This window comes from Prionailurus bengalensis, chromosome A2 (genome assembly GCF_016509475.1).
Source record: "Prionailurus bengalensis isolate Pbe53 chromosome A2, Fcat_Pben_1.1_paternal_pri, whole genome shotgun sequence".
NCBI lineage: Eukaryota > Metazoa > Chordata > Mammalia > Carnivora > Felidae > Prionailurus > Prionailurus bengalensis.
This window is the reverse complement of record NC_057348.1, coordinates 157656592-157680664: the sequence shown is the minus strand read 5'-3', so window position 1 is coordinate 157680664 and position 24073 is coordinate 157656592. Positions and strand designations below refer to the sequence as shown.

The 24073-nt window shown below is 40.0% G+C and overlaps 1 protein-coding gene across 7 annotated transcripts in view; it reads left to right on the top strand.

The window, feature by feature from the left end:
- TPK1 (thiamin pyrophosphokinase 1) overlaps window positions 1-24073 on the top strand; it is a 359317-nt gene that overhangs the window by 193962 nt on the left and 141282 nt on the right. For all 7 annotated transcript variants that reach the window (XM_043589802.1, XM_043589806.1, XM_043589804.1 and 4 more), the window contains one exon: window positions 1360-1455. In XM_043589802.1, the coding sequence (XP_043445737.1) occupies window positions 1360-1455 (96 nt within the window). The remainder of the gene's footprint in view (window positions 1-1359; window positions 1456-24073) is intronic.

The window sequence follows — 24073 nt, the reverse complement described above, 5'->3', positions numbered from 1 at the left end:
ACTTTCAGTATAGTGACAGTTTGGCTGGGTGACAGTCTAATCTCAGCACTGCTAACATCCCCGTAGGTTCTGGCATATTCCTATATCTTTTTTCTAGGAGCATTAGCCTAAGACAAGTCAACTTCTTTATGCCCTTGCTTGGTGATGATAGTAAATTTCAGTGCTTTTTTAGGGTCAGAAAAGTACATGTAGATGATTTTATAAAGATGATATATACATCTTTTAGGGTATAACATATTTCTAAATTATGAGAAATTAATTTTTTCATTGGTGGCTACCTTGTAGGACAGTAGTCATAAATGAATGAAGCCCAGGCTGAACTTGACACATTTAGAGAGACCTTGAAGTTTGAGAAGAACCTTTAAATCTACTGAGAACAGTTCTTAGAATAATTTAGGAGGCAGTATGGGTGTTTTGTATCCTTGAAAACTCTTTGAATGGCAACTTTATATACTGGATTATATTTAACTTCCCCTTACTCAGCTGTTTGTGAGAGACCACGGATTGTTACGTTCCTGAATTAAGAAGTCTCCAGTCTCACCACGCTCTGGTTTTATACACCTTTGCCTCTGTAAGACATTGGAGGAGAAAGTGTCATTTCAGAAATATTGTTTCTCTAGCCATCAAAGTTCACGAGTGCCAACCAGCTGGCACTTTTGTGACTTCATATATATAAATATATTCCTAGTTGTTCACTAGGTATCTGGTGTAGAAGAGGCAAAGACCTTATAAATTCACTTCATTATGTCCAAAAAATAATCCAAGAGACATATTTATGCAGGTGTAGCTCTCCATGCTTCTTTTTACATTGGGTGAGGAAGGTCCAGTAAAGTAATTTTATACAACAATAGACTTGATTTTACTTGAAATGTAGTTTTATCATTAGCTCAATATTAATATTAGTTTTCCCATTCATGTAAGTGAACTTGGGAGGTCTGCTTAAAAAAATGCAGACTTTTTTTTTCTTTTTTTTTTTTTAGAGATTGTTTCATTTTAATTTCAGGTAATTTTACTGTGAATATATTTTGTAATACTTATACTAGAGCCCTTATGTTAGTCTCAAATGTCATCAAGCAGTGATTCTTAAAGACCAGTAACGTAGTATAAAGCTGCACTTTTGTTGAGTAAAATGATTGTCATAATCAGACCATTATTGTGATATTCTAACACCATTTCTGAGATGTCTTGTTATGTGAGATAAAAAAAGATGATGACAATGATACTAATGATCGGGGTATATAATACAGGCATAACTGGCTGTGTCTATTGATACCTTATCTTTTATGGTTTTAGATCCTGTTCATAATAAGGCTGCCTTCATTACGTGTTCTTACCTTTTCTCTCTCTTTAAACACATAGGGATGTGAGATTATATCAACGCCTGACCAAGACCATACTGACTTCACCAAGTGCCTTGAACTGCTCCAAAAAAAGATAGAGGAAAAAGACCTACAGGTAAGATGCACACCTTTTTGGTGGTTAGGAGTCTTGGTACCAAGGATGTGAAAATCCCGCTTAAACTTTTCACTCATCGGAAGTGATCGGTTACTTTTCTGTCAATCTTTTAGATTCCCTGTCAGATTTTTCCCATATACTGAATAAATCTGTACTTAGCTGCCAAAGTATTGATTTGTTCACTTAAATCAGAGGTCACAGATGCAGATGCTTTATCATGGGAAAGTCACAGAAGAGGGGAGGTGGACTTTGTATAAAGCAGCTGAAACATTTTTGGCCTAAAATAAGTCATCACTTTTCATCTCTTGTTCATTGTTGCCATGCAGACCTAGTGTGTTCAAATATTGTGGTGGCAAAACACGCAAACAAGTACGGCCTGTATTTGGCCCAGGAGGCATCATTACAAACTCTCATCTATAAATAAAATGTTATCAACTCTTCTGTTTGAAATCAGTGAAGAGTCCGCTGCTTTGCATTTGTGGACTCTTTTTTAAGTCCAGTTTAGTGAAGGTCAACAAAATTAAATGTGAAGCACTGAATGACAGTTGACCATTCTTTTACTGGCAGGGGCAGGAAAGTAAGCTGAGGCACATGATGTGTATGTAGTGTTAGACTAAGAAAACTAGCGGGACGCCTGGGTGGCTCAGTCGGTTATGCATCCCACTTCGGCTCAGGTTATGATCTCATGGTTCATTGGTTTGGGCCCCGTGTTGGGCTCTGTGCTGATGGCTCAGAACCTGGAGCCTGCTTCGGATTCTGTGTGTGTCTCCCTCTCTGACCCTCCCCCACTCACGCTCTGTTTCTCTCTCTCTCAAAAATAAATAAACATTCAACTAGGAAAACTAGCAAAACTTGCTTGTACATTCAAGGCAGCCCTGAGAAGAACTTCCTCTGTCACAGAAAGTTATCAGAGATTTCTTTTAGCATGTATTTACCTAGGTGACATAGTAGATCCTTTTCTCTTTTTGAAGACAAGCCTTGTTAATTGTCATAATTGACGAGAAGCACATTGTGCAAAGTGAACAAAAGTAATTGAGTGGACATTTCCCATCTCTGTTGTAGCTTGAACGATACCAAATGTATTGTGCTATTTCTGGCAATAAATTGCTATAATTAAATATTTGCTTAATGAAAACAGAACACAGCCCATTGAGAGTTCCAAAGAAGCCCATTGCTTCATCCGGACATAACTGAGTTTGAGTTTCTTAGAAAAAAAAATTGTAAGTTCTTCACAACTTGGGTTTCAGTTTTCCCAGCATCAACACTGAAATTAAATTATGTGTGTCAAATTGATCGTATCTGTAATATAGTGCTCGGTCGTTAAGTCTGAAAATAAATAATCATATCTCAAACTCATCAACAGTGAAATTCAGAGAGAGCTTCAAGCTGGGGAAAAGAGGGTAATCAGCTGTATGTGATCCACAAAACAGATCTAGTAAAGTCTAGGTGGGCCCAGTGGGAGGGCGGAAGCAGGAGGACCTGTTGGAGGCATCCATGTTGGGTGGAAAGGACCAGACCCTCCCAGTCCCACTGTGCTTAGTCATGGGCTGGACGCTCTTAGGGACCGCTGTACCTTGATGGCACTTGCTACTGCATCCTGAAGGAGTTGCCTCTGGGCCATGACAGCCAGCTGCCCCCTCCCAGGCCTAGCGAGTTCTTTCTGGGAGAAAAAGGAGCAGTGAGCTTCCATGGATGCCTCTGGGCCCTGGCATGATTTAGGCCCAGTGCATTGTCCAGCTTATCTTGCACTACTTTTTCTCTTTGCTCCTAAAATATGGCCTGTTCCGTCTTCTCTGCCTTGAGCGATTTTTGTGTATGTTGCCTTTTCTGCCTAGAATTTTTATGTCAGTGTTCATTTATTTTTGAGAGAGAGACAGAGCATGAGCAGGGGAAGAGCAGAGAGAGAGGGAGGAGCAGAATCCAAAGCAGGCTCTAGGCTCTGAGCTGTCAGCACAGAGCCCAACTCAGGGCTCGAACCCATGAACCACAAGATCATGACCTGAGCCTCAATCAGACACCCATCTGACTGAGCCATCCAGGCGCCCCTCTGCCTAGAACTTTTTACACATTTTTTGAATATTTTTCAAATTTTTCCTTCTCTTGGTCTATATCACGATGGCAGAACAGGGGATGTCCTTAAAGAGGACTCCTCTTCCCCCTCCCTCCAGGTTGGGGTCTGCCACTCTACGTTTCTGTTCCCCCTTGGTTCTCCTTTGAGACACTCTGAGCACTTCTAATAATTTTGTTGGTTATTTCTAATTGTTGGCTCGAAGCCTTTCTTCCCAGCTTCACTGTATGACCCACAAAGTTGGGACAGATCTATCTTGCTCACGACTGAACAGCAGGACCTTGAGTGTTAGAAGTGGCCTATGAATGTTGAGCCTGTGGGAACGCACAGGAGGGTCGAGCACAACACAGAAAGGGGAAGGGCTTTTTAGAGAAGGCTGGGGCATCATAAACAAGTGGGGGGTGGGTGGCAGAGGGAGAAGAGCGTTCAAGGACAGATACCTCGGCGTGGGAGGATGGATAGTGCTTCAGCGAACCAATGGCAGGGAGTTTAAAGCGTTTTCAGATGGACAGTGAGCGTGATAGGTTTGGTGTTTTAAAAAGCATAATTGAATAAACCAAAGGCTCCATTACTCACAATGAAAACCTTGTGGTTGTATTAATATAACCTTCAGGTTATAGTAAATCTGACAAAATGGGGTATCTGTGAGCTTCCACCTGTCTTTACATTTAACCTCAAAGTACATCATTTTATGTGATTTAATGTAATAGCAAGAGAAAAGCAAGATTAGAAGCATTAGCAAGGAAAATTATAGAAGATGCCCCTGCACACGTTGTCGTACCCTCTAGTGAGATCATCATGAGGACCATTAAAAATTTCTTCTTAAAATCTGCATAAACTGTATAAAAAGAATCCTTTATGCTTCTCCACCTAATAAGTCCAAATTATCATACATTGCTGTTTTTCTACTTGCTAAATTATAAATATGAGGTTGTCATCAATGTCTGTATTTTATAGTAAGATCTTCTCTTATTAGCATATACTTTAAAATGTAATTATAGGGGCGCCTGGGTGGCTCAGTCGGATAAGCATCTGACTTCGGCTCAGGTCATGATCTCACGGTTTGTGAGTTCGAGCCCCCTGTCGGGCTCTGTGCTGACAGCTCAGAGCCTGGAGCCTGCTTCAGATTCTGTCTCCCTCTCTCTCTGCCCCGCCCCTACTCATGCCATCTCTCTCTCTCTCTCTCTCTCTCTCTCTCTCTCTCTCTCTCTCTCTCTCTCAAAAATAAATAAATATTTTAAAAATTGTTAAAAAAAAAAGTAAAATTTAATTAAAATATAAAGGAATTGAATTAAAGTAAGATTTAATATGTTAAGGAACCATACTGTGTACCATATTAGAACTTTATAGGATTTGAATTAGGGTCTGTCCTTAGGCTAAAGGAGTTTACTACCCAGAACATATGATTAATTTTTAAAAATTTCCCTAGGGGCGCCTGGGTGGCGCAGTCGGTTAAGCGTCCGACTTCAGCCAGGTCACGATCTTGCAGTCCGTGAGTTCGAGCCCCGCGTCGGGCTCTGGGCTGATGGCTCAGAGCCTGGAGCCTGTTTCCGATTCTGTGTCTCCCTCTCTCTCTGCCCCTCCCCCGTTCATGCTCTGCCTCTCTCTGTCCCCAAAATAAATAAACGTTGAAAAAAAATTATTTAAAAATTTCCCTAAATCGGGGCGCCTGGGTGGCTCAGTTGGTTGAGCGGCCGACTTTGGCTCAGGTCATGATCTCGCGGTCCGTGAGTTCGAGCCCCGCGTCGGGCTCTGTGCTGACAGCTCGGAGCCTGGAGCCTGTTTCGGATTCTGTGTCTCCCTCTCTCTCTGACTCTCCCCCGTTCATGCTCTGTCTCTCTCTGTCTCAAAAATAAATAAACATTAAAAAAAAAAATTTAAAAAAATTTCCCTAAATCACCTGATCTATTTATTTATTTATCTATTTTAAACCTGCTTACCCTCACCTTTTATTTTTTTTTGCAAAAGGCTTCATCGATACATGTGACTTTTTAATGCTTTGCTTTTATGTAACCACATTGTTTATCTGGAACTGAGTCATGAATAATACATTATCAGGATGCCATCCGATATGACTGGATCTTCAGGGAGCACATGTTTCTTCTGATGCCGTGATGCATACTTGAGATTCAAACCTTTGAATTCAGTAAAAAAACATCAAAATCTATTGCTCTGACTTTGTAAAAATGTAAGGTGTGTGTGGTTCAGGATGAAGCACAAATACATCCAGATTGTAAGGCCCCAAGAATAACAGACCTCCTAAAATAGAGGAGTATTATATGACAACAGAATCTGTTATTTCACTCTCTGATATTTTGCGCACGGGTTTAACATTAGACACAATTTGGGCAGAGAAGTTGTCGTTAATTTCACACTGTCGATTGTGTACTCATTGTGTTTGGTAAAATTTTAATACATTTTAGCTTCCTTATGCCATGTCTTTTTCAATCAGTTTTTCAATCAAATGATGCAGTATGCTGAATAAGGACTGTATGAATGAGAGCAAGTGCCCAACCTTTATACATGCACACAAATATTAATGACTGCAAGTTAAATAAGGACTGTGGGATTATGACCTATTGTATTAAGTTGTTTTTTTTTTTAATTCTTGTAATAGCCTGAGCAAATATTAGATTGTGATTTGTATGTATTAGAATAGTTTTTATGTGATTATTTCTGAATTGTAGTTCTCAACTATTGAGATTCGGTAAGGGATATTAGTCTTTCTACTTAATTCCTACGTGGTATTTCTCAGATAGCTACCTTATGTTTAGACATCTTCAAGTATTATGAGTTTTAGAATATTTATTTGTATCCACTAATTTTCTTTTTTATTATAATTTATTGTCAAATTAGTTTCCATACAATACCCAGTGGTCATCCCAACAAGTGCCCTCCTCAGTGCCCATCACCCACTTTCCCCTCTCCCCCTCCCCCCATTGACCCTCAGTTTGCTCTCAGTATCCAAGAGTCTCCTATGGTTTGCCTCCCTTCCTCTCTGTAACTTTTTATTTTTTTCCTTTCCCCTCCCCCATGGTCTTCTGTTAAGTTTCTCAGGATCCACATTGGAGGAAAACATATGGTATCTGTCTTTCTCTGACTGACATATTTTACTTAGCATGGTACCCTCCAGTTCCATCCACGTTGCTGCAAATGTCATGATTTCATTCTTTCTCATTGCCACGTAGTAGTCCATTGTATATATAGACCACATCTTTATCCATTCATCAGTTGATGGACATTTAGGCTCTTTCCATAATTTTGGCTGTTGTTGAAAGTGCTGCTATAAACATTGGGGTACAAGTGCCCCTATGCATCAGCACTCCTGTTTCCCTTGGATAAATTCCTAGCAGTGCTATTGCTGTATCCACTGATTTTCAGTGTTGGGTTATTTGTGCATTATTGTTTGTAATGGACTGATGACTTTTGTCTGTTTATACAAATGCCTGTTGGTCCTCACTTAAGACTGTATCTGACTGGAGTAATTACTCATCACTCTCCTAAGCTCTGACTCCTAGGATTGTGGGAGGAACCATAATAGTGTTCTGAGCATTAACTTCCAAGGGACTCTGGTGTCTCCAGTATAGTCTACTCCAGTGAGCCAGTATCTTTGGCAAGATTCCAGTCTCCTCTAAAGCAGAATTTAATAAATGTGTTGTGTGTGTTAACATGTATTCTGGAAGGGAATAAAAAGTTTACAGTAGAGACACTTGGCAGATACCAACTCAGTCAAGTAATCAGAATCAACAATGTCAGTGGTAATTCCTGTTGATAGCCCAGGCCCCTCTATCTCTAACATAAAGGGTGACAAGGGTACTTGGGAAGTTCTTCCCTAAGACCCTTAATCCCGGGTTAATCTTTGAAAAGAAGTCAGAGAAAGTCACATTGAATATCATTCTACACAATACCTGACCGATATTTTCAAGGTCTTGAAAAACAAGGGAAGATTGAAAAACTGTCACAGTTGAGAGGAGATGAAGGAGACATGGAAACGAAATGCAATGTGGCATTCTCATTGGTCCCTGAAATGGAGCAAAGGTGTTAGTGGAAAACTAGGAAAATGTGAATGAAATCTGGAAGTGAGTTCCTAGTAGTATATTGGTGTCCATCTCAGGTGGAACAGGTGCACCATAGTTACAGAAGACGTTAATATTCAGGGACTGAGTGAAGGGTATAATCCCTGTACTGTCTTTGCAACTTTTTACTAAATCTAAAATTATTCCAAACTAAGGAGTTCATTTGGGGGCGGGGGGGGGGGGATGTTCACTGTTTGACATATGCTCTAACTATAGGGTGGTGTCATCTTTTTGTGACATGGCTCAGTGAGGTAGAATTAAAAGGCACGTACTTCTTAGCACCCAGGCAAATCCAAATACCTTTCTATGACCTCTTTCACCTTTCAAGTGGTTCCTCAAAAAGTTTCAAAATAGCCACAAAAGTTTCTCTGTCGCACATTTTGGCAACTGTTTAATGGGAAAACTATGCCTGATTGAAAGTCTTAGTTGGAAACTTGAAGATCGTTAAGCTATGGCAACAGCCCAGGTCCTCAACCTTCCTGGTTTCCCAAGACAGCAAAGGGTGGTGCTAGTTAATCAAACAGAACTGGGATTTGATAGAATTTTATCGCGATTGGCTCCAGAAGTAACCCTCATTCCTGCCCTGCCTCCTTACCTGTCAGAGTCCTGTGGTCTCCATCAACACCTCCATTTTCACCTGGCTCTTCTTAGGGCCATACTCTGCCACACCTGCCTTTTACTTGTATCTTTTTTCCTTGGGCTTCAGTGATCACTCCTGTGCCATTAACTCCTTAATTTATACCTCTCAGCCAAAACTCCAAAGCCTTTCTCTAACTGCTGAGAGGAAGGCCAGAAGAATTTCATTTCAGTGTCTAAGACAAAATCCATCATTTTTCTCTCATAATCCCATTTTCTCTTTCTTCTCTCTCTCATTCACTGGTACCACCATCCATTCGCCTGGCAGAAACCTGAGAGTATCCTTATATTTCACTCTACCGTCCCTGACCCGTTGGTCACAGCTCCTTTAATTCATAGGTACGTCTTGTGCTCGTTTGTTCTTTCCAGTCTTGCTGCTACTTGGTTAGTTCAGACTTTCATCATTTCTCATTTGGGTTATTTATTAGCATCTGTTTGACCTCATTCCCTCTAGTCTCTTATTAAAACTCCTATCTTATATGTTAAATGTATATCTGCTTGAGATCTTTTATGTCTCCCAGTTATTTGCTCAATAAATATTTGTTCAAGGAATAAATAGATTTCCAGTAACATTAATGCAAATTCCCAAGGACATCATAGCAAAACTTAACTCCGTCCTTCTTTGAAGGGATTTTCTTAATAGTATTCTGGATATCCTACTAATTCTCCTGCAACATATGTTGAGATGATTTATCATCCTTGTGTCTACCATTGTAATAGGAAATATGTTTATTACTAAAATTATTAGTCTTGTATTGTCGTTTTTTTTGTTTGCTTCAAGTTTTTATTTAAATTCTGGTTAGTTAGCGTATAGTATAACATTAGTTTCAGGAATAGAATTTAGTGATTCCTCACTTATGTATAACACCCACTGCTCATCGCCACAATTAATACCCTCCTTAATACCCATCACCCATTTAGCCCAATCCCCACCACCCACCTCCCTTCCAGCAACCCTCTGTTTTTTTCTCTATGGTTAAGAGTCTCTTACGGTGTGCCTCCCTCTCTTTTTTATTCTTCCTTCCCCTATGTTCATCTGTTTTGTTTCTTAAATTCCACATATGAGTGAAATCCTATGGTAATTGTCTTTCTCTGACTCATTTATTTAACTTAGCATAATACACTCCATCTAGCCCTATCCATGTCATTACAAATGGCAAGGTTTAATTTTTTTGATTGCTGAGCAATACTCCATTGTGTGTGTTATATCTATATATGACACCTTTATCCATTTGTCAGTCGATGGGCATTTGGGCTCTTTCCATAGTTGGGCTATTGATAGTGCTGCTACAGACATCAGGGTGCATATATCCCCTAGAATCAGTGGTTTTCTATCCTTTAGGTAAATACCCAGTAGTGCAATTGCTGGTGGTAGGGTAATTCTATTTTTAACTTTTTCAGGAACCTCCATACTGTTTTGCAGCATCGCTGCACCAGCTTGCATTTCTACCAGCAATGCAAAACAGATCCTCTTTCTCCGCATCCTTGCCAACATCCGTTGTGGCCTGGGTTGTTAATTTTAGCCATTCTGACTGGTGTGAGGTGGTCTCTCAGTGTGGTTTGATTTGTATTTATTTCCCTGATGATGAGTGATGAGCATCTTTTCATGTGTTTTTATTTTTTAACATTTATTCATTTTTGAAAGACAGAGAGAGACAGAGTGCAAACGGGGCAGGGCTAGAGAGGGAGACACAGAATCTGAAACAGGCTCCAGGCTCTGAGCTGTCAGCCCAGAGCCCGACACGGGGCTTGAATCCACGGGCCGCGAGATCATGACCTGAGCTGAAGTTGGCCGCTTAACCTAGTGAGCCAGCCAGGTGCCCCTCTTTTCATGTGTTTTTTAGCCATCTGGATGTCTTCTTTGGAAAAATGTCTGTTCGTATCTTCTGCCCATTTCTTCACTGGATTATTTGTGTTTTAGGTGTTGAGCTTGATGAGTTCTTTCTGTATTTTTGATAACCCATTATCAGATATGTCATTTGCAAATATCTTCTCCCATTCTGCAGGCTGCCTTTTAGTTTTTTTCACTGTTTCCTTCCCTATGCAGAAGCTTTTTATCTCAACGAAGTCCCAATAGTTCACGTTTGCTTTTGTTTCCCTTGTCTCTGGAGATGTGTCTAGTAAGAAGTTGCTTTGGCTAGGGTCACAGAGGTCGCTGCCTGTTTGCTCCTCTAGGATTTTGATGGTTTCCTGTCTCCCATTTAGGTCTTTTATCCATTTTACGCTTATTTTTATGTTTGGTGTAAGATGGTGGTTCAGTTTCACTCTTCATGTTGCTGTCCAGTTTTCCCAACACCATGCAATGCTTTGCAATTTAGACATTTGGCATTCAAATGCTTGGAATAGGGCTGGCACTCTGCATAGTGATAGAAGGCTTTTTAGTTTTTGAGCCTCAGTTTTGTCATCTGCAAAGTGAGAATAACAGCTTACCCGTATCAGCAAGTTATGGGGCAGAGCACCTCATTGCCTGCTACATAGAAAATGTTTAATAAAATATAACAACAGTAGTATTAATAGCCATGCATTGTTTTATACCTTAGTTCTTGTGATCTGCAATGTATTTTATATAATGTACTTATATATTTACATAATGCATTGCATGTTGTAAATTATTGAAGACACATAATTTATATACACTTTACAAAAACATTTTGCGCATATCATAAAAGATAAATATATTGTGATCTTTTGATTTTATGATAAATTTCAAAGACTGACATGATTTTAGAATTAGACCCTGTTTTTAGAAATCTCTTGAACTAGTTACAGTTTATTGCCCACATTCATGCGCTTACCAGTAGCATTGGTTCTTTTGGACATATTCTGATTTCACAAGAATTATCTTACTCTCAGAAACTTGAAGGAAATGGAGGACTCCTTATGTGTTGAAATGTTTCTCAGGGGATGTCTTCACCAGCCCTCATTCCCAGGGAACTGGTGAGAATGGGGTGTGTGTGTTCGGTAATGGAACCCAGCACAACCCCGCCAACAATCGTTTGTAGCTTGCCTTGGTGCAGAGAGAAAACAGGAGTGATTGGACTTCTCTAGTCCCGCAGTAACCACTGTGTGCCTTACGCTCGCTGACGGATGGTTCAGAATTTTAGGGGCTGGTGAAGACATCCCCTTAGACTTGGAAGGGCAGACCTCCTCCCTTCAGATACACTGTGGAAGCTACTGAGGGTCTCCTTCCTCGCTTAGCGAACTCGTGTACAGAGTGCCTGTTGTGGTTGTTATGCTTAGTTGGGCACCTAAGTTCAAGGCCCCAACCCTCCAGTCTCATAGAGGAGACAGATGTGCATGTAACCATAGAATAACTCAGACTATAGTGAATGCTGTAACTTGCCTCTGCAGAAAAGAGTCCGCTTTTTTTTTTTTTTAGTTAATTGTTTACGTGGAACTCTCACCCTTTAACTTTGTATTTGAGAAAATGGGATAATATAATTAGTTTTCTGATGATATTGCAGCTCATATCGATGAGGCCTTCCATAAAAATTCTTAAAAAAATTTTTAGGATTTATTTATTTTTGAGAGAGAAGAGAGAGAGAAAGCGAGCGAGCGCAAGCGCATGGGCGGGGGAGGGGCAGAGAGAGAGAGAGGGAGACACAGAATCCGAAGCAGGCTCCAGGCTCTGAGCTGTTAGTGCAGAGCCGGATGTGGGGCTCGGACCCATGAACCGCGAGATCACGACCTGAGCTGAAGTCGGACGCTTAACCCACTGAGCCCCCCCAGGTGCCCCCTTAGCCTCCCTTTTAAAATAAACACCCCCACCCCAACCCCACCTCCTCTTTGATCTCTTGGCTCAGCAATTCTTGTCCCCCTGTCTGCTCAATCTTCCTCACACATTTGTCACCTGTGTATTCAGGATATTTGTTTCTATTACACCTTCACTCATGGAAATGCAAGCTTCATGTGGGCGGGTAACTGTGCATGTTTATTCCCTGTTAACATTCCTAGCACCTCCAGTAATACCTGACCCATCGTGAACACAACATAAATATTTACTGGACGAATGAATGTGCACATATACGGAAGGATCCTTTTTTAGCAAGCCCTTTTTATCAAATGTTGGTAAATTTTATTAAGTAATCTACTTTAACAAGGCTTATTCCCCTGCTCCAGCTCTTGTCCCATTATAATTGAAGATTTTTTGGCATTGGCAGGACATGGAGCTATTTTTTGATCCTATATGCCTTTGGTTTTTCTCTTCATTTTATGGGGTAGAGGAGGAGATATATGTTGTGTGTAATTAAAAATGGTACACGAAATGCCTTCTTTACGTTTTTTTAATCGGCATTTTGTAACTTCTGAGACCTGCTTCTTTTTCCAAGTTGTAAGTTGCTTGGAAAAGTTGAGAGCTGAAAAATGAAAATACATAGAGATTGTCTCATAAGCCATTACCAATGTGAACTTGACAAGAATAAATCTTGCTTGCCTCCTTGAAGTAATACTGAAAGCAATACCATTCAATTCCAGCGTCTGCTGTATAGCTGAGGCAATGTAAGACTTCTGTGACGACTTCCTCTACCTTCTTGACTGTGCCTGTCTACCTCAAAGCAATGTTATAAACTTAAATTAGTAATTGTTATGAATTTCTAAAAAGCAACACATGTCCGCATACAGACATATTCTGCTATACTTAAGTATGTCTACACAAAACACGTCTTGTTTTTCAATACATAAGCGGAATCGTTCTCTTTGTCAAGTGCCGAAGTAACTGCTTATACATTCAGGTTCTGGAACAAATGCACAAGCTAAGTATCAGATGAGGAATCAAGAAGAAGGAAAGTGTTCTGGGCATCGAGTGAACTAGCTGGCTGTTTCCTAGATCATTTCGGAGAAACCTTCAAAAGAGAAATTCACATCTCTGTTTTTCCTTCTTCTTAGAGACCAGCAATCTTTTTTATAGTGCTGTGTAACAAGAGAAAATAGATACACCCAGTGCTTTGAAGTGACTCGGGAGATGTTGCTACAGATATAAAAAGCTTACTGCCTTAGCAGCTCTGGCAGCCTCATCCATCCCTGCCACAGGAGAAGCATGCTTTTATAGGCCCCGGGACAAGGGTTAAGTTTATCTGCTTACCAGGAATCTCAGTTGGGTGACTCACTTGCCAGATAAAATTTCTTATTAATTCAGAGAATTGCAGATACGGTTGGTGTGATACTCCTCTGCAGAAGGCATGCTGACCTCACGTGGAAAGGACGATTTTATTTTGAATTACTGCATCGAGAAGATGCAGAAAGCGCAGAAAGTGGAGGAAGAAACTATCTTGAGGACGTCTGTAGGAAAAATGCACATAGAATGGAATATCCTGCAGATGCTTAGTAGATTCTAAAATCTCCCCTTATTCTGCAAATCCCTTAGCAAGACCTACGTGGCTGTACTCACATCTATGATTGTGATTGTCCACAATAATAATTATAGCTGCATTTATAAGAAGTGATTTGTATGTAGTTTAAGTCATGACTGACAACTAAAAGAAAGTTACTGCTTATCCCAGGGATGTGCATATCAGATCAGTATGTTTTCAGTGGTAGTTAATTAAGTCATCAGGAGAAGAGAAATACATCCATAGGAAATACGTTCTTCTTTGTGTTAAACGACAAGGATAGGTATCTCAGAAAGTTTCATTTAAGTCAGAGGGGAAGATGGAATTTATATAATATTCACTTTCCATTCTTCTCTTAGTAGAAAATGCCATTCCGTCTCCATGACCATCGCTTTCCCAGTTGGACTTAGCATACCGTGGTCAACTTGCTGGTCCAGGACAGCAAGTGGTGTGCTAAAATCCTGACGGCTGGAGGAGAAGGGAGGGGATTACAGCTCCTTTCCTGGGCCCGTGATGTACCTTCACCTCTTAACATCTATGTGAATATATGTAATCTCCAGTACGAGCAGCTGGGGCTAGATATTTGGGAACACATTAAGAAATAGGAAGATCTGAATTCAGAGTACACCGATTACATTTTAATTCTGTTTCCTCATCCATTCCTACTAGAGATTTTAGATGGTTATAAATAGACCCTAAGTATTCTTGATTTTTTATTTTTGTTTATTTTGTAAATGTTTGTTTATTTTTGAGAGAAACAGAGACAGAGCACAAGTGGGGAAGAAGCAGAGAGAGAGGGAGACAGAACGACAGAACTGAAGCAGGTCCCAGGCTCCAAGCTATCAGCACGGAGCTCCACACGGGGCTCAAACTCATGAACTGTGAGATCATGATCTGAGCCGAAGTCGGATGCTTAACTGACTGAGCCACCCAGGCGCCCCAGTATTCTGATTTTTTTAAAGCATTCATACAAATACAGGAAATTATTTCAGAAAGAGGACATTACTATTGAACAAATGTTTGATCCTAGATGGCACTCCATTTGAATGGATGCTCATGGATATGGAATACATTTAGCAAAATCGTCAACAGAAGCATTGCTTATAACAGTAAGGTGAACCTGAGGATGATGAGGTGATCAGCTATTTTGCGTACATGTATTAGGTAAAGCACGCTTACTCACTTTACAAAAAGAATAAGCTTTAAGTAATTAATGTCACTGCAGTAAGAGTTTTAACATTCTCATTTGGCATTATAAAATGGTCGAATGCATATCTAGAAACCAGAGTGTTAATGACCAAGTGCAAAATTTGCAATCAAAATGTTCTCTATTCTCCCAGAAGGTGGAAAGGGAATAATTAACATAAACTATTTATACTGCTCCAGATTGCAAAACCTAAGGATTGCACTACAGCAAGTCTGATAGCCACCTATTATAAACTGGTCAGTAAAAAATGAAGAGAGTTTTATATGGCTCAACTTTGGGAAAATAATACACTCAAAGTACTGCAAATAGCTAAATCTAATCCATCCAGACATGGAAACCAAGGGTTTCATTTATCACTTTGGACAAGAATATGCGGCGAAGATTTCTTTTATCGCCAGTGCAAAGCAAGAAATATCGTTGGGTAAAAAAGAATCCTGATGATGCAAAAGAAGATAATTGCTATTAAGAAATGATTGCCAGTGCAGAAATACTCATCTTCTAAGAACAAAGCATTTCTTTTTTTTTTTTAATTTTTTAAGCGTTTATTCATTTTTTTTTTAAATTTTTTTTTTCAACGTTTATTTATTTTTGGGACAGAGAGAGACAGAGCATGAACAGGGGAGGGGCAGAGAGAGAGGGAGACACAGAATCGGAAACAGGCTCCAGGCTCTGAGCCATCAGCCCAGAGCCCGACGCGGGGCTCGAACTCACGGACTGCGAGATCGTGACCTGGCTGAAGTCGGACGCCCAACCGACTGCGCCACCCAGGCGCCCCAAGCGTTTATTCATTTTTGAGACACAGAGAGAAACCGAGCGTGAGCAAGGGAAAGGCAGAGAGAGAGGGAGACACAGCATTTGAAGCAGGTTCCAGGCTCTGAGCTGTCAGCACAGAGCCCGGCGCGGGGCTCGAACTCACTGACCACGAGATCATAACCTGAGCTGAAGTCAGACGCTTAACTGACTGAGCCACCCAGGTGCCCCAAGAACAAAGCATTTCTGACCAAAGTCAGTCTGCAAAAAGGTTTGGACAATTATCTGTCTCCTCACCTTTCTCAGTAGGTGGAAATAAGTGCAGGACGTAGGTACAAGTTCACGTCCGAGTTTCCACAGAGTGGGAAGAATGACAGTTCAGTGCTCTTTCAAATATCCATCTTCAGTAGGGAAACATGTATGTTAGAGAATTCTTAGCCCAAGTGAAAAGTATCTGATCCATTTCAAATAGGATGCTCAAGAATGCAGAAGGGAATTTTTTATTCATTGACCACGCAATCATTTAGCTTCTTTGGACAAAATTGATAATATGCAAATTGTAATAGCCTTTCAAAGTCTACTTGCAAATAGCTAATTGTTTCTGAATATGATATAAATGATATTTTGATTTTTTTATTTTACACTAAACATCAACTATGTTGAAGATACTATGTGCGGTATTTTGGCTATTCTAAACCACAAGAAATTCATTTTTCCATTTCTCGGGACCCCATAACTCAAAAGGAATACCTTTGAATACATTTTCCCGAGAAAAATCTTCATATCCTGATAGTGTGAGAGGTTTGGAGACCATGATTACCTCCATTGGATTTATAATACCCATGTACTTATTTATACAAACTGTGACTTTCTATAATTATACTTACTCGTGAATATATTCCTGACTCTTCAAAGAATTTAATTTTCAGCAGAGATAATAGAATAAAATCATGTAAAATATCCATCAGTGTGTTTGTTTATTCCATCCAACTCTCCTTGGCGCTTACTTCCTGATACAGAGAAATGTGAACACATACAAATTAGCTCTTGCCATCCCTTGGTGTATTTACTTGGGAAGGAAAAATAACATGTTTCCACATTTTTGTCTATATCACAGTGTTGTTTTGTTTGTATGAAAAAGATGCCTCGTCCCCAGGGATCTCCCTGATATGGCTTGAGCCTGTAGTCCAATTAATCAAGGAAATATTAGTACTCAGTACGGATCTGTAAGGGAAGACAGAACTATTACTAAAACCAGGCTTGAAATGTTTGAACTAAAAAAATTCTAAGCTTTGTCTAGGGCCAGCCAAAAACGCATTGCATCATTCTGGGAATGAACTCACTCATTGTCCTATACTCTCTCATGAGCAGCGTACCTGAAATTAAAGTGCTTCACGCATTCTTAATGGCAGTCTGAGTGTAAACAAAAAAAATTCACACCGCGTGTACAGTAAGAGCTCTAAGGATGAGAACTGTTCACAGAAATCGTCAGATTACATTTACAGTTACAAAGATGGTTTGTGATCAACATGGAGAATCTTTAGTCTCTAGATACGGAATCTGAATTTTGATCCATGGGTAATGGTAACCCATTAAAAACTTTTGAACGGAAAGCCATAAGATAATTTAGAAAAATAGAGTAGTGGTTGTGTGCAAGCTGAATTAAAGGACAGAGATGACAGGGACAGTAATAATAGAACCAATTAAAGGATGCTTTGAAGAATAACTCTTTAGTCATTTTCCCCATCAAGAATTTGAGAAAGGAATAGGGGCCATAAAAAGAGACAAGGTGGATACTGGATAATGATTTGGAATTGTTTGCCAAAGAGTTACAGCTTAAAAACTGTAACCATTCGGCTAACCAAAGTCTGTTATATATATCCAGCCCTTGTATTAAGTATTACAGGTTGAAAAATGCAAACTAAATGAGGTATAGTTTCTAACTCTAATACTGTGCAGCCTTCAGAATAGTTATTTTAGTTAAGCAGATTATCCTGATATGTTGTCAGTGATGCTGTAATTGAAGTCTGATGGGACCCACGAGGAGCCTGTTGGGAGTGAACCTTCTCCAGTGTCCACTGTCCTTGGGCAAGACAGATGAGGGGCTAGCCAGAGTGAGGGGAGGGTTCCATTATGAGTGTTGAAGGTTAAGGGTGAAACTCGTAGGTTTGGGATGTCAAAGGGTAGACAACAGTGCAAGTACTAATCACACACACAAGCCAACAGAGAACGAACTAGTAGGGGAGGAGACCCCGCGCGCGTGTGCGCGCGCACACACACACACACACACACCCTTCCCCTTCCTGGGATGGATCAGTCTCTCCTGGGCGCCTCCATTGCTCACTTACAGACAGTGTGTCCAAGAGCTCCACCAGCAAGAGTTCCTTCCAGTCTGCATGAGACATTGGAGTCCCCTGTGCTGAGCTCTCCAGCAAGGCATAGGTCGCCATGGTCAATGAGTGTGTACACGGCCAGGGTTTTTACGCTGAAACTTGTAGCAGGGGATTGTGGGTTATAGCTCAGGAGTCTTATTACGTGCATCCTTCTCACTGCCTCCTAGTTTTTCCCTCAAATGCAGACAAGCTTGGATACACTGATCAATTTTCAGTGATATAAATCTATGTTTTTCTCCTCCCTTTTTAAAAAAACTTTTCTCTGAAATGACATGTTCAAAAACAAGTTTTGTATAAACATGTTGATGACATTTCCTTTTTTTAATACAGTTTTTAAGTTTATTTATTTTGAGAGAGAGTGTGTGTGAGCAGGAGAGGGGCAGAGAGAGAGAGAGAGAATCCCAAGCAGGCTTCACACTGTCAGTGCAGAGCCTGATGCGGGACTTGAACCCACAAACTGTGAGATCACTACCTGAGCCGAAATCAAGAGCTGGACACTTAACCGGCTGAGCCACCCAGGTGCCTGATTTTTATGACATGTCTTAATAAGAGCATATTCGCAATTTGACAAAATTGGAAATGATACTCTGTTCAAACAAATTCTTTTTTTTTTTTTTTTTTTTAGAAAGTGGAAGTAGGCATCCTTTGAAAAGTGCTTACACGAATCACACACTTCACCCTGAATTTTCTTAGACCTCTCATCTGTGAACGGAAAACTCATGGTCTCGCCATTGGAAGTGACATTATTTCTTTCTGCCTCCAACAGGCTTACATTAAACCATGACTCCGTTATCCTTGTTGAAATTTAAATGGGATCCCTGTAGTAGTATTTTCATGAGCCTCCATTCAGCTAAGTATATTCTATGTTTGTGAGTACAGTATGTCCTTATACCATAAGATCTGTGGTCTTTAATTTCCTTGGTGTCTCCCTGTACTTTTTATCGATCATTGGAGTTATTTTATAGGCCTATGAAAACATTTTCGCATTGATGATTTTTTGGGTCACTTTATTGCTTTCGCTCTATCTTTATCCGACTTTTTCCTTCATGGCCTGTGTTGGATTTTCCATCTTTAAAGTATCAGACAGTTGGACCAAAGAATCTCATCATTCTATTCAAGCCTAACTGTAGTACAGTACAGATCTTTGAAAGGGAACAGAAGCTTAATATTCACGTCTATGTTTTTTGAGTCCCTAGTGTTTACTTTTATTAAGCTGGCTATGCTAATGTTAGTTGTAATTCTCATACAGTAGGGTAAACACATCTTGGTTTACAAGACATGGTCTTGGTTTATGAGTGTATTCTTGGTGCAATTACTTATATTGTCCCCTTTTTGCTTTCAACAGTGTCTCAGTTTGTGTGTTAAATTGTAAGGACACCCTATATATCAGGGAGAGCCGTAAAGAAATTGTCCATTTGTGCAATTTTAGAATTCAATTTATGAAAAGTGAATGTAATTAAAATATGCTGACAGCCACTGTCTCTGCTATGGACTTCATGTGTGCTGTATCTAAGATTTTTTGAGGACAAATGGATAAAACATAGTGTTTATTTACTGAAAGGTTTTTAAAGTTATAAAAGGAAAATGACGTTGCTTTTCCTTTTAGTTCTTCTCTGCCTCTCAACCAGTCTTGTCATGATTCTATTAAGGCAAATCACGCAAAGCTAAGCTGTTCATTTATTTTCTAAACAAAATAGATACAGTTATGATTTAACCAGTTATGGTGGAAACCAGAGAACCTTATGTGGGCTGTTGGAAGTGAAAGGAATCTTGAAAAATATGTTCCACAAATCTGGTCTATCGCTTTACCTTTATAGATGAGCCACTACATCACAAGGAGGTTTCGTAAGTTGTATGTGGTTTCCTGGCTTTTAAAAGAATATACCACACTATGGTCAGATCTCCAATATAGTAGTCCAGGGTTTCACAGTTCCTTTTGCTAGACATGATTGCATATGAAAGCCAAAGGCAACCCTATTTCACACCACTCTCCCTTGCTAATAAGACTGTGACAGCGCTTGTTTAGAATTACAGTTATTGGATCCTTGGTACATCACAACCAGTAGAAAACATGTCAGCCTCTGGGACTGGCTTCCATTCGTTGGAGAATAGGAGGCATATTCAAAACTAAATGTCTGGCCCTAGACTCTGTATGCCCTGCCTGGTAGTGCCCTCTGAAATTCATGGTCTATCCTCACTAAAACCTCCTATGTTCGCTATGTCTTTATAACTAACTCCAACACAAACTGGGCTTTTCCCCGAGGACCGCAATTCTCCGCAGCCACAGGAGTGCTTTTGTTTGGTTTCTCCCACTACTTTTTCTAGAATGGGCTCTGGAAGTAGTGGTAGCTGTCCTCCCTGCTTTTTGCTGTTTTTAGATTTGTGCTGTCCAAAACTCTAACCACTAGTCACTTGAGTACTTGAAATGTAGCTGATTCAAATTGACATGTGTTATTAGTGTGAAATACATTCAGAATTTTGGAGACCAAGTATGGAAAAAAAATGTAAAATATTTTGTTATTTTTACCAGCTTTATTGAGATATAGCTGACATATAATAATGTATAAGTTTAAGGTGTACAGCATGATTTTGACACACACATGTAGTACAAAATGATTAGCATAGTAGAGTTGGCTAACACCTCCATCACCCCACATAATTGCCTCTTATTTTGTTTTGAGTTTTTCATATGGTGAGAACACTTAAGGCTTATTCTCTTCACAGCTCTCAAGTATATAGTACAATATTGGTAACTTCAGTCATCATGCAGTACAGCAGATCCCCAGAGCTTACTCATCTGATAACTGGAAGTTTGTGCCCTGTGACCAACATCTTTCATTTCCCCGCCACCAGCCCCTGGCAACCATCACTGTACTCTCTGTTTCTAGGAGTTTGACTTTTTTTAGATTCCACATATGAAGGAGATCGTGTGGTATTTGTCTGAGTCTGACTTACTTCATTTAACATAATGCTTTCACGGTCCACCCGTGTAATTCTTACTGGTAGGATTTCCTTTTTTCTGTGGCTGAATAATACTCCATTCTGTGTGTGTGTGTGTGTGTGTGTGTGTGTGTGTGTGTGTGTGTCTTTATTCATTCATTGGATACTTAGTTGTTTCTTTACCTCAACAATTGTGAATAATGCTGCAATGAACATAGGAATGCAGATCCCTCTTCAAGATCCTGATTTCATTCTTTTTGGGTGTATAATGAGAACTAATTTACATTTCTCTGATGATTAGTGATGTTTGGCATCTTTTCATGTACCTGTTGGCCGTGTGTATGTCTTTAGAATATGGCTAGTCAGTTCCTCTGCCCATTTTTTAATCAGGTTTTTTGGTTTTTTTTTGTTATTGAGTTACGAGTTCCTTATATATTTTGGATCTTAATTTCTCATCAGATAAAATGAGTTGCAAATATTTTCTTCTTTATGTTGCCTTTTCCTCTTGTGGATTGTTTATTTTGCTCTGCAGAAGCTTTTTAGTTTGATGTAACCCCATTTATTTTGCTTTTTTTGCTTGGGCTTTTAGTGTCCTATCTAAAAAACAGTTGACAAGACCAACATCAAGGGTCTTTTTTCCTATGTTTTCTTCTAGGGATTTTATAGTTTCAAGTCTTACGTTTAAGTCTTCACTTTATTTTGAGTTAATTTTTGTGAGAGGTATAAGATAGGGGTTCAATTTTATTCTCCTGCATTGATCAGTTTTCCTAACACAGTGTTTTTTTTTTTTTAATGTTTGTTTATTTTTGAGAGAGCAGGGGAGGGGCAGAGAGAGAGGAACAGATGACCTGAAGAGGGCTCTGGGCTGCTGACAGCAGTGAGCCTGATACGGGGCTTGGACTCACAAACGGCGAGGTCATGACCTGAGCCAAAGGTGGACACTCAGTTGACTGAGCTACCCAAGTGCCCCCTCAGTGTTTTTAACACAAATTTCATTTTATAATGATATTTTAGATATATTGCATTAAAGTCTATTTTAAAATGAATTTTACCTCTTTTTTTAAAAAAACTCTTAAAAATGTAGCTGTGAGAGCATTTACAGCTGCCTGTGTGTCTCCCCTTATATCCACGTTGGACAGTGCTTATTGTATTCCATTCCTCTTTTGCCCTAAAAACTCTAGTTCTCAACCTCATGGCATCAGATTTTATCACCCTCATTACTCACTGCTGTGGTCCTCGTTGTGGCAGTCCTGGTCATTTCCCTTCATGTCTTGATCAAGTTAACATCTAGGTCACCAATATTTTTTCCGACAATATTGTCTCAATTCATGGTAAATTCCGTATATACTTGAATGAACCTTCCAGTACACAGACCTCTTGTTTCCTTAAATGTATCTCGTCTGACTTATTTATTTTTTTTAACTATGACAATACCTACACTTTGTTGATTCCAAATTTTTATAAACCCTCCCTCATCTCTATTTTGTCCCTTCGACTACCTTTCTTGTTCCCGGACTCCAGCAATTCTTCGACTCCACCAGCACTCTGATCCGTTCATTGGTCCATTCATTGGTCCGTTCATTGGTCATGCTGTTTTACTCTCTGTCCATCCTGTTTCAGTCCTCCATGTATTCAAAAAATATTTACTGGACACCTCTTACGTGCCATGCTTCATTCTGAGTGGCAGAGATAGAAAATCTCTGCCGTCATGTTGCTTTTAGTCCTCTTGGCGTGACAAATAATAGGACAGGCTAAATTAGTAAGATATTTACCATGGTATTGGATAATAAGAGCTGCCAAGGAGAAAATGTAAGTCAGGAAATGGGGATACGAACCGCTGGCATGGGGGTGGGGAATTTTAAAAGGATAGCTAGCGAAGAAAGTAAATGAGTTAGCCGAGTGAGTATCTGGGGCTAATGCATTCTAGGAAAAAAAACACTACAAATGCAAAGTCCTTGGAGTAATAGCGACTCTGGTGTACTCCAGAAACAGGAAAGAAGTAGGCTGGAGAAGAGAGGAAGAAGGGAAGAGAAGTAGAGGGTAAGATCAGAGAGACAGCTGGATCTCAGATAGGGCAGGGCTTTATAGATCCTAATGGAAAATACTGTAAAACCATTGGAGGATTTTGAGCAGAAGAATGTGATAACCTGACGTTGGAGGCTTGTAGTATTTCGAGGGCCGTCTAATGGTGGCTTACCCCCTCTGATGATTTTGGTGGCTTGAGCCGTATGTGTGATGAGGTTGTAAGCGTTGAGAAGAGGAGAAATTCTGGATACATACTGACTTTGGGAATACATTGGATCATGTCATTCCTCTGCGCAAAATAGCCCCCCCTTTAATGCCAGTAAGCATCAGGGGCTTAAGAATGTCTTAACGAGTCTCTGCGAATCCGACACTTACGTTTTACTCTGATTTCTCCTAATTTCTCATTTAATTTTAGCAGCTAGCCCTCTGATAGTCTTTGAAAATGCCTGGGGCCACGTTGCTGCTTCATGGCCTTAGTAAAGCCTGCTGTCTGGAGAATCCTGCCCCAGGTATCCATGCACACGGCCACCTCCCTCTTCTCTTTTGGGTCTTTGTGCTACTCTTACCACTTGTGCAACACAGTCTACTCTAGCTCCTACTTAAAGACAAAGCATCATCCCAACCTGTCATTTTTGGTCTCCTTTCTCCTGCTCTGTTATTCTCCAATTTTACCACCATTTCACATCCTAACTAATAGACTGACTATGTATGTCAGTCAGTTGCGTATTATCCTCCACCTGAATGTGAACTCCATGAAGGCAGGGGTTTTTGTCTCCTTTACTGATAATGTCCTGAATGTTTATTATGGTACCTAACACGTGGTAGATGATGAGTAAATATTACCAGAAGTAGTAGCAAATACGAAATAAGTTAACTCTTTTCAAAAGCCGAGGACTATTTGAACACTTGCTAAGTAGGAAAGTACTGTTTTATAGGAGTTAGATGATGTTAACTTAGCCTCATTAGCTTTTTGCCTCTCTGGTTGTTTATTCAGTTTTTCCCAAAGCCTTTATATGCTTAAGGGAAGCTCAGTAATTACTTGTTGTCTACTCTGTTGCAAACACTGCGGCTGGCATCTGGGATGCATGAGCCTCCTCTAGGAGGAGAGCTACTGCAGTATATCAACAGTTATAATCAAGTGCACTGGGTGTGTTGTAAAGGATAATTACGTTACTGAAGTCTGGAGTGTTGATGAT